General features: G+C 50.8%; 2 protein-coding genes and 1 non-coding gene across 3 annotated transcripts in view; 2 read left to right on the forward strand and 1 right to left on the reverse strand.

Annotated features, from left to right (window-relative positions):
* FANCC (FA complementation group C) overlaps window positions 1–10,360 on the forward strand; it is a 265,518-nt gene extending 255,158 nt beyond the window's left edge. Inside the window, exons 14-16 of the mRNA XM_073805985.1 lie at window positions 1,309–1,515; window positions 6,798–6,946; window positions 9,302–10,360. Coding sequence (XP_073662086.1) covers window positions 1,309–1,515; window positions 6,798–6,941 — 351 coding nt within the window. The 3' untranslated portion in view covers window positions 6,942–6,946; window positions 9,302–10,360. The remainder of the gene's footprint in view (window positions 1–1,308; window positions 1,516–6,797; window positions 6,947–9,301) is intronic.
* LOC117312885 (U6 spliceosomal RNA) lies at window positions 6,016–6,122 on the forward strand. The gene has a single exon (XR_004527289.1). It is a non-coding gene; the product is annotated as a U6 spliceosomal RNA (small nuclear RNA).
* Window positions 6,937–16,774, reverse strand: part of AOPEP (aminopeptidase O (putative)) — a 372,968-nt gene continuing 363,130 nt past the window's right edge. Inside the window, exon 17 of the mRNA XM_033857859.2 lies at window positions 6,937–8,462. The gene's annotated coding sequence lies outside the window, so the exon portion shown is untranslated. The remainder of the gene's footprint in view (window positions 8,463–16,774) is intronic.

Consider the following 16,774-nt stretch of genomic DNA (forward strand, 5'->3'; position numbering starts at 1 on the left):
GCAGGATAAAAATTAATACTTAGAAAAGAAAGCTTATATTTTTCTCTTGAAAAGATTTTTAGAAAGCATTAAAGTTTTGGGCATGTGAGGAAGGTATTTGAAGGGAAAGATGGCCTGGAGTGAAAGAGTAAGGAAGAAGACAAACCTCAGGGAATATTGGACAAGAGGAGAAAATCAAATGCCAGTCAGGAAGAAAATGGATATGGAGGCATTGCTTCCTAAGCCCTGACATTTTTGCAGACCTGCCTAGACGCAGGACAGCCGTGGGCCCCCGTAGACGCTGTCAGACGAGGGCAGGGTGGTCCCGGGCAAGAGAAGAGGGGGTGAGGGGCACCGCCCTCCTGCATGGAAGGGCCCTGGGGTGCAGTTTCTCACGGTCTTGCCTTGTGATTGGAGTCGCTCACACAGCACTGCTAGTGTACTGGAGCTTATGACAGATTTCATTGAATGAAGCCCTAACTTCCAGGGAAAAAAACGACTCACACAAAATCCATAAAATCGGTCATGGGAATTTTCAGAGTAGGCCTAAGTATTCTTCTGAAAATGAGGGAACATAGCTCTTCATGAGTTCCATGTGGCATTTTGGATCTACAGCTTTCAGTTTTTACGGTTTTCCAAGTCACAACTTGATGTACCATTCTTAGAGCAAACAGAAATCTCAGCATGAAATAAATATTTTTTATGCAAAAACAACCCACAGACCTATAACAGCCACTATTACTATGTGGATTCCACAGACTTGTGACCTCTGCTTGAGCTTTCAACATGTATGAACAGTGTCCCAGTGTCTAAACCAAACCAGTGTGGTACGTGTGTGTGTGTGTGTGTGTGCGTGTGTGTGCATGCACGCGCCTCCTCCCCGCCGAAGGTGGCAAAAAGGCCAACCTCCTTCTTATCAGCACGTTGGCTCAGAGGAGGTCCGAGCACTGGGCTTTAATTGACCTGTGGCTGTGATAGTGAACAAGTCTTCAAGGAGCCTTTTGTTCTTTTTCCCACAATATAAAAATCTGACTACATTCTGCTGAGGACTTTTCTCCATTTCCTTTCATACAAAAAAAAAGTCGATTCCTGGCATGATGCCCTGGCTGCTTAGTGAGCAGGACGAAAGAAAGTCAAGAAATTTCCATTACGCGCAATTGGGTTTGTGTGGAGCAGTGTGTGAACTCTGACATGGTCCGCCCCACCTGCCCTCCCTCGGGCGCCAGTCCTCTCCCGTTTCTGGGGGTTGCTTCAAAGAACTGAGTCATCCTACAACCTGCGTGTCCCGACTCTTCCCTAATCTCTTCCCTTTGAAATTGTACTTCCCAGGTGGAGGTGAAGGCCGTGCTCAGCCGCCTCATGAAGCTGCTCAGGAGTCCGACCCTCTCGGCCAGGGACCTGCAGGCGGCAGCTGGAGAGGGCGGGGAGGGAGCTCCCAGACCGCCTGCCTGTCAGCAGCTGATCAGGCGCCTCCTCCTGAACTTCCTGCTCTGGGCTCCCGGAGGCCACGCGATTGCCCGGGAAGTCATCACGCTCGTAAGTCTCCCCTTTTCTGGCATCCTGGTTCTCATTCTCATCCCAGGGAAAAGGTGGGTTATCACCCAAGGACCCAGCCTTTGAAGAGTGTGGGTACCAAGATGCTGTCCAAACGTGGCTGGACAGGCCGGGAGGGGACAGCTGGGCCAGACCCAGAGCCTGCCCTATGCGACACCGGCGTGGCACAGGACAGGGAAGGGAGGCTCAGACAAGGGAGCGCACTTCTCCCAGGTCACACAGCTCACTGCCAGGGCCCACGGTGAAAGCTCACCTCCTGTCTCCCCAGGCTGTCGTCTTTCAGTTACAGTCCATGACTCTTCCTCCTCGTGAAGAGAAACAAGCCTTCAGTGAGAATATGGTCACTGCAGTGGCTCAAAGAATTTCATGTGTTAATTTTTTTAAAAGTTTGCTAATTACAAAGAGCTCCTTCTGGAAGCCCAGCTGACCTGAGGGGTTCTTTACGGTCCAAGTCAAATGTGGCACCCCTTATGGCATGGGACTCAGCAATGATTACTTGAATAATGACACTAAAAGCACAGGCAACAAAAGAAAAAATGCATTGGATTTCATCAAAATAAAAAGCTTTGCAAATCGAAGGACACTATCTAGAAGGTGAAAAGACAAATCTTGAAATGGGAGAAAAATTTTGAATTTATACTTGGAAATATTTGGAAATCACGTATCTGATAGGGGTTTAATGTTTAGTGTTTAGACTATAAAAGGAATTTGTACAGCTCAACAACAGTAAAACAACCCAGTTCAAAAACTGGCAGTGAATTTAGACATCTCTCCAAAGAAGATGTACAAATGGACAATAAGCATATGAATAAAATGTTCAACATCATTAGCTCTTAGGGAAATGCAATCAAAACCACAGTGAGGTACCGCTCCATACCCACTAGGACATACACTGTAAACCAAGCCAAACAAAATGGAAAACAAGACAGAAAGTAGAATAGAGGTTATTAGGGGCTGGGGAGTGGTGCAGAGTTCCTGTTTGGGATAATGAAAAAGTTTTGGAAATGGACAGCAGTGGTGGTTGTACAGCATTGTGAATGTACTTGATGCCACTGAATTGTACACACAAAAATGATTAAAATAGCAAATTTTATGTTATGAGCTCATCTCAAAAAAAAAACAAAAAAAACCCAAAAAACCACAATGTGCTGGTTCTTGGAGTTAGGTTTTTTTCTGTTTTTGTTTTTACTTTTTATTGTCATATAAGGTGTATACAGAAAGGTATAGCTTGATGAATTTTTGCAAACCAAAAACACCCATGCAGCCAGCAACCACATCAAGATAGGAATGTTCCCAGTACCCAGAGACCCCCTCCCACTCCCCTCCAGGGCAGGCTCTGTTTGAATGTGAACGTGAAGAAAGTCCCAGTGACCAGTGGGACTGCCAAGAACCCCAGCAACCAGTGCCCACAAGGTTCTCCTTGCTCCTAGGAGAACAACGTGTGTGGGGTGGGCAGACCACGCGGCCAGCCTGTCTGTCCGCCCTCTCGGGCTCAGACAGAAGACCTCCCAGAGCCTGGGTGTGGCCGAGAGCAGAGGAGGACTTGCTTGTCACCTGCTGGGTGCCATCTCCTCAGGGCCCGCCCCAGCACAATGATCTATCGTGTGCTTTTATAAAGTGTACATCTCACCTCCAAATCCATTTGAGGTGGGGTGAGGTGGGGAACTACACAGGTGAGAGTTAAATAATGTCCTCATATCTGTAGAACTTGGTATCAACCAACTTTTTCTCTGGCCAAGTGTAAATTATAATAGTCACTTTTCGGCCACTACCTCAGCCAGGTGATCAAGGTCAGCATCAGCAGGGATAAGTCACGTTGATATGAAGCGATGAACATGCACTTTACTTCTGTGGCCTTCCTACCCCAAACTGACAAAAACCCCAGTTGAAGGACATTTGACAAAAATACCTGACCAGTCCTCCTTAAGACTGTCAAGGTCATCAAAAACAGGAAAGTCTGAGAAACTGTCACAGCCAAGAAGAGCCTAAGGAGGGATGATGACTAAATGTAATGTGGTGTCTTGGATGGAATCCTGGAACAGAAGAAGGACATTAGGGAAAAACTGAGGAAAAGTCTGACCTAAAGATAAGGTTAATAAAACATATTAATATCGGTTCATTAATTCTGACAAATGTACTATACTAATGTAAGATGTTAACAGGAAAACTGAGTGTAGGGGATATGGGATTTCTCAGTATTTTCTTTTGGGTCAAACTATAAGACTGTTCTAAAATTGAAAGTTATTTTAAAAGTCAAAGGCAGACACTTCTGAATCATGCAGGTGCTGGTGGCATTTTTGTTGCCTGACCTCTGACTTCCTGCCCAGGCCCTGGACACCTGTGGGAGGGGCCTCAGCCCGTGGAGCCTGCTCAGACCCGGCCGCCCCTCCTCCCTGAGCCTGCACCCTCCTGCTCCTCTAGTGTCCTGTCACCCTGGGAATGGAGAGCAGGCCAAGGAGATCACGGCCGGCCCGGCACGTAGGGTGTGAGAGAACGTAACCCAGAGACAGCTCCTCAGAGACACGCAGGTCTCTGCTTCTGTATTGCAGTCACATTTCCCTCCATTCTGGGGAGACAGTCCAGGTTCACAACGGACCGCCCTCAGGTCTCACCCACAGACTGGCTGCTGGGGCTCAGGAGCTGGTCGTGTCACCAAGCTCAGGGTTGCCGCCGATGCTGGAGCCCCGTCGCCACAGAACAGCTCACCTCCAGCCACGCATCAGCACCGCTGGTCCACACCTGAGCCTGGGGCAACCCGGCGCCTTCATTCACGTTCAGAAGTCAGCTCAGCTGCAAAAAAGATTAACTAAAGGATGAAGCTCGGTGTTTTCTCTTCCCGCACCGGCTCCTTAGGAGGTGGGTGCTGGCCTCCCGGGCACCTTGGAGCCCGTCACAGCTGAGAGCGCCTCCTGGGCGCCGTCCTTGCAGATGTTCAGCAACTGTTTCAACTAACAAGCATACCGGCCTTCCTCACTCGAAGCTTTCCTGCAGTGGCCACACGATCGGTTGAAGGCAGCCCGGCAAGAGCAGCTACAGCAGGACAGGTGGAAGGGGTCCACCCAGTGCCAGCCCCTCGTGGGCTCCTTGGTGCCTCCCTCTGTGGGCAGCCTGGGAAGAGCCCTGGGCCGGTCTGCTTGGCCAGGAGCAGGTGGACGGCCTTTCTCTTTGAGGGGCTTTGGCATCACCACCCTCAGGACCCTAGCCCTGGCCTGGCTTTGATGTGAACTCAGAGAGGTGGGAGCAGGGCCAGCTTCTGGGCCCAGGTCCTGGTCTTGGCCCTCTTGTCTTGCCCTCAGCTCTGGAAAGCCGTGCTCGCTATAGGCTGTGCGTCTGAGCCCTGTCTTTGCAGCCTTCGATCCTCCTCTGAGCTGCCCCTTGTGCCATCGGCTCACCTTCCTCCTCTCCTGGCCTCACACCCCAACCTCAGCCACAGCACGCTCTCCCACTTCCTCAGGCTCCCGCACGGGCCCCAGGGCTCAGCCTCTGAGTCTCCACTGAATCCCTTCATCGGAACCCCCGCCCTTCCCACCCCTTGTTCTGCTTCTCTGCCCTGTTCCTGCTTTACCAGCTCTGCTCTCTCCTCCTTGAGCCTCGATGAGGAGGATGAGGCGCTAGCAGCCTGGCTGGTGCCCGGATTCCTGCTGCCCCTCGTCCTGCCCTGAGTTCACGTTTCTCTCTCCCTCTCCTGTCTTCTGTTGCTGGACCATAGCAGTAACAGCCAAAAGTTAGCCAGAATCTGAAATATAGAGTTCAGTTCTATAATTGTTGAGCTCAAGATGAATTTGACCTCCACAAGGATGCCCTCAGCTGAGCCCTGCAGGACGCGGCTTCCCCTCCCTCAGTGGCAGTGAGGCGGGGTTTGTATGTGACCGGAGACAAAGTGGAACATGGGCATCGAGGTGGCTTGTAAGAGGGCCGGTGACGGCACCGCTGCCCCGCGTCCGGCTCCGAGGAGCCCCCACGGTCCCTGGGCACTGGCGCGGGAGGCAGTCTTCCCCCCACTCGGGTCTGAGGTACTAAATTAACTCTTCTAAGGCGTCCCAGGGAAGCTCATGTTGTTTCATCCGTAAAGTCATCTACAGCATCTGTGACTTCTGAGGAAAACCAAGAGAGGATTCTGTGGACACCAAGAGCCCCGGTGAACCCCACCCAGGCTGGCAGCCTGCCCCCGCCCCCAGCAGAGCCCTCTCAGCTTGGGCCACTGCCAGTAGCTGGCCGGGGGGCACCAGTGCTGTCCAGGGGGCCCAGGGCTTCCCCCGCTGCCACTCACTTAGTATCCGTGCTGCAGTGAGAGTCTGCCTTGACTCATGGCCAGGGGTGGCCTGGGATTAAAGGCTGTCCTGGGCCCTAGGAGAGTCCCGGGTGGACCAGGGCGGCTGGTCACCCTACCAGAAGGGCCCAGTGTGGACACAGAGGAGGAGCTGACCTTGGGCTACTCAGGCTACTTAAATATTTGATTCACACGTGAAACACGAACATGTGGTGCTCACTTTGGCAGCACATAGACTAAAATTGGAAGGACACAGAGACGATTCGCATGGCCCCTGTGCAAGGATGACATGCAAATTCGTGAAGCGTTCCATATTTAAAAGAAAAAAGAAATGAGTATGTGGACTGCTCTCAGAAACAGAGGTTCTCAATATGCTTGTGTCTAAAAAAAAATCACAGTAAATTCTCCACGCAGATAAATCGTTAGATTCTTATTCTCCCTTTATGGGTACCAACAGCTAAGGCTGTATTTAGCAGAACTGACAGTTCCTGTGTTTCCTGCTTCCCTTAAGAGTCAAGTGTTAAAACCCTGGGTGCCTATTAACAAACAAGTGGGCCTGCCGCTAGCCCAAGAATGCCATTTATAAAGCTGTTTGTGTAAGAACAGGTGGCACTCTCTTTTCAGCATTTTCCAGTTCTCATAGTAGTGCGAGCCTTTTGCAGGAAGTCAAGCCACAGCATGCTCATTGGCCTCTGCTCCCCACGGCAAATAACCCCAAAGCTTGTGATGGGTGTTCCAAGAAACAGCATTTGTCTGTAGCCGTTGTGGGTCTGAGAGGGCCAGCATTAGGAAATGGCTCTGCTCACTAGATGGCCCACCTCTGAGAACACATTCGCTTTGCTAATCGCCTTGAAGACAAAACAAGAGCCCTTTGGAGCTGATAGGAATGCAGGTGCTTTTGGGGGACAGGATGGTTACAGTTGGTCCACTGGACGAAGAGATGAATCTGTCTGGAAAGTGTTTTAATTTGCCTTCTCTTCTGTCCTCATTGCAGATGGCTCAGACTGATGCAATAATGCACGAGATTATTGGCTTTCTGGACCAGACCTTGTACAGATGGGACCATCTTTGTGTGGAAGCCCCTAGGTCGCGAAAACTGGCCAGAGAGCTCCTTGCAGAGCTGCGTGGGCAAGCCTAGCCCAGGCAAGTTAACCAGGGAGGCTACGCGATGAAATGGTGGGGCCGCTTCTTACGGCCTCTGTTTGTCGCATGCATTCCCTCTTTGAGTTGCAAGAATGAGCCATAAACGTCTTGGCAAGATCTGGCAGTACATGTTTTACAAAATGAGAAGTCAGGTGCTTTAGCCTGAATTCAGTGAGATTTACTCACTAATGGCGGGGTTATGGTTCATCATTCCCTGTGCCTGTTAGCCCGGATGTCGATTAGAGAGTCACTCAAGAAAAGGCTTGGATGGGAGAACAGATGTTTATTTCCTTCCCCGCCCCCCCATATCAAACCAAGATGCACAACTATTATTTGGATGTTTCAAACTCTTTGGACCAAGAAATTGGTCATGAACCACTGATCAATTTAGAAGGTAACTTAGCTGTTTTCCACAGATCTCTTTTTTAAGAAGTCCTGTAATTGTTACTGGTATTTCGTCTTATCCACCGGGATACTCTCTTGCTCCCCTAAGACGTTCTTCATCCGGGATAGTCAGGATCCCTCAAGTTTCCCTCCCGTGCCCCCTGAGCAGAGCCCACCCAAGCCCAGTAGCAAGTAGTGGTGACGGGGTAGCAACACTGCTTAGCAATGAAATAAAGCCAGCTTTGGGGCTTTTTGCTTTATACTGGGTAAGCACTGGCTGTTACCAAAAGAGCTCATATTACCTCAAAGGTGGCTGACGGGAGGGTACAGGATGTGTTCTAGAAACATTGGACGAGATTATGTGTCAGTTCTCTATTAACTAAAATGGGAATTGGAAACTTCTAATAAAGAATTGGGGGCTTCCCAGGTGGCACAGTGGTTAAGAATCCGCCTGCCGGGCTTCCCTGGTGGCACAGTGGTTGAGAGTCCGCCTGCCGATGCAGGGGACACGGGTTCGTGCCCCGGTCCGGGAAGATCCCACATGCCGCAGAGCGGCTGGGCCCGTGAGCCATGGCCACTGAGCCTGTGCCTCCGGAGCCTGTGCTCCACAACGGGAGAGGCCACAGCAGTGAGAGGCCCGCGTACCACAAAAAAAAAAAAAAAAAAAAGAATCTGCCTGCCAATGCAGGGGACACGGGTTCGAGACCTGGTCCAGGAAGATCCCACATGCCGCAGAGCAGCTAAGTGGGTGTGCCACAACTACTAAGCCTGCGCTCTAGGGCCCGCGAGCCACAACTACTGAGCCCGCACACCTAGAGCCCATGCTCCGCAACGAGAAGCCCGCGCACTGCAGCGAAGGGTAGCCCCCGCTTACCCCAACTAGAGAAAGCCTGCGTGCAGCAAAGAAGACCCAACGCAGCCAAAAATAAATAAAATAAGTAAATTTATTTAAAAAAAAAAAGAATTGGCAACGCCAACATTAATATTTATTTCACATTAGTTGAAGATATTTTTTTCCTTTCAGGTTTATTCTTTTGCTCTTTTGTGTATGATCTGTTTGTCGAGTGAGTCCAGACTTTTCTCACTTGGATTTCTGCATCAGTCATCTCTGAATTTCCCTCATTCTTGGCTCCTGTTTGAGGTATAAGTAGAGTTTTGATGTATTAGAGGTTGAGCTTTTAGGGGAGTTACTTGTTTTGGTATACGGATCCACCTGAAGATCTGGAAAATTCCAAGACCTTCTGACCTGAGCCTTTCTTTAGAGAAATGTTATAGTATGAAAGGTATACTGTTAAAATACTTTTATCACTAGTGCCATCATCACATGCTTCCCTTGGTGTTGAGGGCACCTCTCCTATGTTGGCTTTTGCCAGGGAAGCTGTGACCAACCTCTGTGGACATGAAGAAAAGGGCTTAGTGTGGTGGCAGTGAGTAACCCCTAAGCCAAGCGGCCACTGGGAACCAGACCTCCCTGTGGGGAGTGCGCTTCCAGGTGGACATCCATTCACACTGTATTTCACAGCAAACAATAAAAGCAAGACGGTTATCTCAGATTGTTTAAGCTGCATTTCTGGAAGATCCCTTCCTGTCCTGACCTTACCTCAGTCTGTTTGTAGTATTTCCCAATTCCTTTACGAAGCCTCTAACGTTCTCCTAAGCCTTGGACTTGGATCAAAGAGGACAGAGCCCAAAACTATAGGGAGAAAAGGCATTAATGACCACCCATTAATACAGAGGTTATGTTATTCATCAGGACTTCATGATGTTTGCAGAATTTGTTAGATTTTTCAGATTTGTAATTTGTTTTATAGTTTGTCATTCTAAATAGAAAGTCACATGGCACCTAATTTTGTATTCGTTAAGTATTTCTCAGAGAAAGCTTCCCTCTACTCCCCAATCATGGAAGCTTCAGGTCTCACAAAACCTTGATAGGTCTGCCCCTGGAAAAGACCAATTGTGGTTTATCTCTAGGCCTGGGAATCTTGCCACCAGATGTCTGAAAACTGCCAAGGAGAGTGACTGCAGGGCCGGCAGTCAGCAGGAGCTGCTAAAACCAAATGAAGTGCGTCACACATAAATACCCTTTTTTCCCTTTAAGCCAGACTTAAATACTACCACTGAGTGTAAGCGGAATTGATCTACACATGCTTCCCCCCATTTCTCAAGCGGGAACGCATCTGACAAGCACAGCCCACCCTCTTGCTCGTTCTGCTGTTTCAGACTCATGGCCCTGGCGCTCCGGCCTCCCCGGGCTCCCCTGGGTGTCAGGAAGGAGGGACTCGGCCCGCGGCTCCACTCACCTTGAAGCGCGCATCCCGTGGCTCCCACAGGACCCTGGCCGCTCCCGGTTCTACTGCAAGCAGCCTGCACGGGTTCTCTGGACGATCACTTTGCTTCCTGGCACCGGGTGCTGAGGGCCTCTTATCTTGTCCAGGAGGCATCTGAGACAGCAGAGGGCACCTGGGGACAAGCCCCTGTCCGGGCGTTCCTGGGCTCCGGCTTCTTCATTCGGCCCCATTCTCGGCCCCGTTCTTGCTGGGACAAGGGTACTAGACAAAAATGGGAGTCCTTCCAGAGGCCAGCAGAAAGCTACACTTTCCATCGAAGTGGAGAAGTCAAGGACAGGGACTGGAAGGGGTACCTGGAGAGGATGCGGACCTGGGCAGTGGGCAGAAATGCGAGGAAAATCTAAACTGAGCCTGTCCCTGTGTTACCCAAAGAGGCCTGGCGTTTGCACAGTGAGAACAAACGTGAGGAATGTTCTTCCTTATTCGACAAGGAATCCAAATGGTGCTCTCCAAGGAGGACGAGGATGAACTTGACTGTGTTGCTGTCCTTGCCTTCCTCTTCCTCTGCCAGCCCATCACCACGTCACCCACAGCCAGCACTGCTGGTGATGGCATCCTTCCTCTGCCTGACACCGGGTGTGACATGGATTTCGTCAAACAATCCTAAGTTATTAATCATCACCAAACCATCTCACTCTTAAAGAACCAAAATTAAGGCAAAATAAATGTGTCTTAAAGCCTTCTTGTAAAATTCAAGTCCACAGTTTGTTTATAGCATGGGTCCAGATCATCTCTCTCATATATAGACTGACAGTAATAAAGGAAGTTGATAATGTAGGACCTTCCCTTTTTCCCCAGTACTGACATAACTGTGATATAGCTTATTGTACTTGGTGTTTTGGGTAGGAAACTTGCATGCTTGGATACTGAAAGTTTCACACTTCTTAGCTTTTCTGTAGAAGTAGAAAGTCTCATAAATCAATGTTGAAAATCTCGACTTCTGGTGTTTCTCACCATATGATGAATCCATGTGAATCAGTCAGGATTCTTGGTTGCAAGCAACAGAAACAGACACGATGTTGAAAGCAAAAGGGAAGCAATCCAAAGGGTATTTAAAAGCCCACAGAATTGTCAGGCAGACGAGGCGTAGCTCTAGCCAGCCAGCAGCAGTGCCCAAAACCCGGCTTCAGAGTGGCCTGGTGAGGAAATTGCTGCTGCTGCTGTCACTGAATTCTGCAACCCTTGTAGCTCGTCCTGCAAGGTCTGCAACCTTCAGTGGCGAGACAGGCCCCTGCACCCCGCTCTTTGAAGGGCTGGCCACAGTCCTGGCTGCTGTATCTGACTAGAGAAGCCCAGGTCCCCCACCCGCACTTAGGCTGTAAGGGGAGCTGGGAAAGCAGGTGTGGAGCTGGTTTCGCTTCTGTGATGGTACTGGACACCGCCAACTGCATCTCCCACAGACAGGAAGGGGCCAGAGCCTGGGCGGCGGAAGAGAATTAAGAACGTCCACAACACTACCTATTGTCTACTCTTCTCAAGCACTGCAGAAGGATGAGTGCCATGCAGCAGCCCGATACTCTACTCAGTAAGAAAAGGAAGACGAGGGCCCTTAGCAGAAAGCCAGCGTGCAGGCATCTGAGGCTAGGCTTCTCCAGTGTGGCGCTACTACCCTGGGGACCGGGTAAGTCTCTGTGGCGGCGGCTTGATCCCACCCTCTGTGAGCTAGGTGCCAGCCTAGGAGCGACGATCGAAACTTTGTCCAGACACTGCCAAGTTGAGAACCACTGCTCTCTAACTGGTGGTTCTTTCCTTCTGGAAAGATATCCTGGATAGAAACAGTAACTGTCTTAGAGAGATAAATTAGACTTAATAGAATCCTAATAGGAGAACTAGGTGATCTGACTCCAAAATTCATATGGAAAAATAAACGTTCAAGAACAGCCAGGAAGATCCTGAAAGTGAAGTGTGATGGAGCATAATGAAGAGTACGCACAAATTCTGAAGCTCGACTCGTTATGACGAGGGCCCTCCTTGGGGCTCCAGCCAACCGTTCTCAGGCCGCCTGCACCAGCCCGGGCAGTACCTGACCCACTGGGTCTCCATCCTCCCTGACAGCTTCCTCTGGCTGGTGGAACATTCCAGGGCTTCCCCTCAGCCTGAGGGGGCTGGGCCCTGCTCAACCCCTGACCTCGGCCTGGCGGGTGCGCCCGGGCCACCACGTGTACCCTCACTCTGCTGGGCTTTCCACGAGCCACCTCTGTGCAGAGGGGCCGCACCCTCCCCGGACCGCAGACCTGAATACCTACGGCCCAGTGGCTGTTTCCACTGGGAGGTCAGGTGACCATGTCAAACTAACAGGTCCAAAGCTGATGCCACCAACCCCCTGACCCCAAACCCCAGTCTTCCCAAGTCAGTCCATGGCCGTCCCGTCTTTCCAGGGACTCAGGCCCAATTCTGTAGTTATTTTTCACTCCTCTCTCACCCCCACGTCTGAGTCACTAGGACGTCGCTGGATCGGACCGTTCCTTGCCCTCCTCGCAGACACCAGCATCTGCCTGCTCTCCCCGCCGCCGCCCTGGCCCCTCTGCAGCATCTCTGCAATCCCTTGCTGGTTCCATCATGCCACACCCCTGATCAAAGCACGACAAAAACTCCCGTCTTCATTCAGTAAAACTCAACACTCTTAAAATGGCTTTCAAGGCCCTACACAGTATGGGCCCCCTTTTACTCTCTGACTTCACCACCTAATATTCTCTGTGACCCCTTCACACACCCACCTGTTCCAGCCACGGGGGCCCAGGGCCTTTGCATGCACTGTCCTGCACACACACCTTCCCCAGACATGCACAGCCATCCCTCACCCTGCTCACGTCACCACCTCCATATGGCCTGACGCCCCCGTCTCCAGTGGCACCCCACTCTCCACCCCTCAGCTTTCGTCCCTAACACATAACACCTTCTAGACCCCACGTGGTCTACTTATATACTTGACCGTCCCCAATACAAGTGCCTGGAACAGTTCCAGGCATACAACAGGTGCCCAATATTTGTTGAATTAGTCCATACAGGGATTTAATATATATATGGTAAAGGCATTTCCATCAGCAGGGAAAGATGGTGCTGAGAAATCACGCTGGAGCTCTACTTCTTAGATAATAATAAACACACACAAAAATGCCTAGCCCTCTTTCTTTACCACCAAAGTATCTGGAGGTTTCCTCTCTGGGGCTGTGGGTTTTCTCCAGAGAAAACTAGCAGTTCTGCTTGGAAAAAGAGGAGGGATGAGGGTGGTTGGAAGGCTGCTGCCACTCTGAGAAGACAGTCTGTTACTCAGATAAGTACAAAATTAGTTTATAAAATCAAGACTTTCCTACTCCCAAAATGTAGAAAGAATGTTCTTGTATTTCATTAAGAATTTCTTGCTCACCTGTGGTTGGCAGACTTTCACATTAAACCCTGATTTCAGCCCCTGGCCTCCCCCTCCCCACTGCCTGGGGTCTGCAAGTTCAAAGCCTTTGGGTCACTGTTTCCAAGAAGACTTCTTAGTCCTTTGAGGGGAGGAGAGGGTCCTTCTCCACGGGAGCGGGGAAAGGGGCCTGAGGCAGAATCCAAGAATCCTGTTTTCAGCCCTCAGGCCAGAAAGGGAACCCTTTCTATGCAAGATGCAAACCCAGACCCCACAGCAGGCGTGGATAGAACTGTCCATCGACAGGTGAGTGGATAAGCAAAATGTGGCATATCCATACGATGGAATATTAGTCACCCTTAAAAAAGAATGAAGTTCTGACACACGCTACAACAGGGATGAACCTTGAGGATATTTTGCTACGTGAAATAAGTCAGACAAAAAAAGACACCATTGTATGATTTCGCTCGTATGAGGTACCTAGAACCATCAAATTTGGAGAGACAGAACATAGGACGGTGGACATTTCTACCTTTTGGCTATTGTGAATAATACTGCTATGAACATCGGTGGACCAATACCTCTTTGAGTCTCTGCTTTCAGTTATCTTGGGGATACATCTGGAAGTAGAATTGCTGGATCATATGGTAATTCTGTTACCGTACAGGTGCCATGGGCTGCAGGAGAGAATTCCATTCTCTTCCAGGTTATTGTTTAACAGGTGAGAGTCTCACTTTGGGGTGATAAAAAAGTTCTGGAGATGGACGGACGGTGGTGATGGCCGCACAACAATGTGAATGTGCCTAATGCCCCTGAGCTGTACTCTTGGAAATGGTTAAAATGGTAAATTTTCTGTGCGTTACCACGGTAGAGCATTGAATAAAAAAATTTAAACTATGTATCCTTTTATCTAGTAACAAAAAGCCAGTTCTTCAGAGCTGCCTTCCCCCACTTCAGGTTGCGTGGGCCCACCATGAGCAAGTCTAGACATTATCCCACAGACACACTGGTGCCCGGGCACATGCGAAATGCCCAGGGCTTTATCGCAGTGCAGCGCCACATCGCTGCCCACTGGAAACCACTCACAGGTTCATCAGTAGAGGGCTCGTTGAATAAAGTAAACCAGCCATCAAAGGGTAACACATACCTTTATAGCTGATGCCAGGCCCTGTTATCAGAGTTTTGCATAAATTAATTCATTTAATTCTCACAACCACCTAACGAAGTTGTCCATGGTTTATAGATGAGGAAACCAAAGCCCAGAGAGGTTACACACAGGTGACAGCTAGCAGGGCTGGGATCTGAACAAAAGGACCTAAGGAGACTGTGACCACTGCCTCTTGAGCTGTGTGATGTCCAGACAATGGAGCCACTGAAAGAACGGTGTACACCCTGCCGCGCGTGTGCTGCGGCACCGCCTCAGTCTCTGCCGCCACGCTCCTCACAGCGGTGGCCTTGGAGGAGGGGCAGGACGAGGTGGGGCAGCGCGCGCTTTCTGTTGATATACTGTTTATATCTGTGATGTGTGCAAAAAGAATTTATAATCATCAGTGTGTGAAGGAAGATTTGTATTTGTCTGTTCCAAGAGAGACTCATTGTTAAATGACGCTGCAGAGAAAAGGAGGCCTCCATCCCCACCTGTAACTCAGAAAGGAGACCCCTGCGCTGGCGCCCCTGCTCTGCCACCAGCACGGTGGCATCTTTACAGCCGATTTATAGGACTTATGTTCTAGTATTGGACAGAGAGTTTTCTAGAAAAAGAGGAGGTACCCCGACCTAGAGGGAGGGTGGCCTGAGGACCGGGGCTTTGGTCCCCCCAGTTGGGGCAGTCTGTGGGCCATGACCCAACTCCCCTGATGTCAATCTGTCCATCTGCCCAGCTTCTGCCATCACTAATAATCACTCTCTTGCTCTACAAAACGCCTTCTCCACCCCCAGCTGCGCTGAAGCCACGATTTCTGCAGTTCTCTCTCCCTCAACGTTATCATTTAATTTATTAAAGCAGATAAAATCATAAAGCTACAATTCCTTTCCCTTACGTCTTTTCTTTACAACCCAACATAAGGGCACCATTGTACCTGTACTGTCTCATCGGCAAACTCTAAAATTGGCTCCTATCTAATCGCTGATTTATCCCCATAATTCACATTGTCTTGAGCCTCCCTCCTTAGACGTAACTGATGTCAAAGTCCTGGGAGACTTAAATCTTGCAGTCAGAACGTGAAAACCGGAGGCATCACTCCTGCCTTTCTAATCTTACCAAGAACGTCCTCACCAGTCTTAGGACACACGTTTCTGCTTCCAAGGCCTGTCCTGCCAGACCTCCTGTGACAAGGACAGCCTATTAGAGCAGAAATGAACTTTCCGAACTTGGGACTCCAGGCAGTGTAGTTAGGGCCCAAACGGCATGCAGTTTCAGCACCTCCTCCACCCCACAGGTAAGAACACCTTCTGGGCCAGGTTTTCAGTGGTGGAACCATCCCCAAAGGCCGGAGCTGGAGGAAATTACAGGCAGAAAGAGCACGAAGAAGGCTTAAGAAAACAGAATCCGCAACGTGTGCCCAGTCCCCTCTGCTTCCCAGACAAAGCCACAGAGGAGCTGTTTGGGAAGCAGGCGCAAGGCTCCCCGGCGGGGCAGAGCTCTGCCCCCCAAGGTGGGCATCCTGCGAGGGAGGCCCAGCCGGCCCCCCTCAGCCACCCGGGCGGTGCTGAGCAGCCAGAAAAGGCTGGGGGCCTAGGCGGGTGACACAGGAGGCCGCGGACAGGTCTCTGGAGCAGTTCGTCCCATTTCGGTCCTTGGGGCTGAGAAGCCAAATCCCTGAACTCGTTTCATCTCAAACGACACTTGGCAGGGCCGATTGGTTTTATGGGAGCTGTGTCTGGACCAGGGAAAACGTGTGGTCAGAGAGGCCTTTATCTGCATTTCTGCACTCACTCGCATTCCCAGACACGCACACGCAGACCAGCGCGGGGTTCTGGTACCGTCACCAGCCCCCTTTCTCAGGCCCAGCCCCCAAGAGCGGGCTCCTCTGGCTGGCCTTCCCACCAGCGCTGGGTCTGCCTCTGCTCTGATGCTCCGATGCCAGGGTGCCCGGATGCCCACCCACCATCCAGGCAGGAGGCTCTCTCAGCAGACTGTGCTAGTCCTGGGAACCACTGGGAACGTTTGTAGTTTTATGGTAACTTCCTTCCGCCCCCAGGCTTGGCTGACAGCCTCCTCCCTCTTTTTTTCTCACACCCTCTCTAGTCATCAGACTGGAACAGAAATACCTCATTAGCCAATCAATCTCCCAGACAGCACCAAAGGATGGGAAAAGATCTATAAAACCTTGCCCGTGAATGGCCCCAACCAGCTTCTCCTCCGTTCCACCTTGTAAACCCCCAGGGCCCAGCCAGGGAGGGCGAGGGGGACAGTGGCCTAGGGGGTTAAGAGCTCTCCTCACTGAGCTTGGCCTCTGGGCACCGCCCTGGGAGGTCCAGGCAGCCCTTTAAACGCCCAGGTCCCTTGGGCTTTAGACCCCCAGTGCTCCAGCCCTCCTTGGACAGAGGCAGCTCCGGGAGGTCTAGGCCTGGGCTCACCACTGTCCTGGCACCTTGTATAGAGTCTTTGCCGTGGCTGGGCCCTGCACAGAGGGCTCCCCACCCTCTCTCTGCACCCTGAGGTGGTCCAGTCCAAGGTGCCCTGGGGAAGGGATGCTGTAAAGAATCATCTAGCAAAGCCCTGTCACCTGCTGGCACTTGTAACCTGGT

This window comes from Tursiops truncatus, chromosome 6 (assembly GCF_011762595.2).
Source record: "Tursiops truncatus isolate mTurTru1 chromosome 6, mTurTru1.mat.Y, whole genome shotgun sequence".
NCBI lineage: Eukaryota > Metazoa > Chordata > Mammalia > Artiodactyla > Delphinidae > Tursiops > Tursiops truncatus.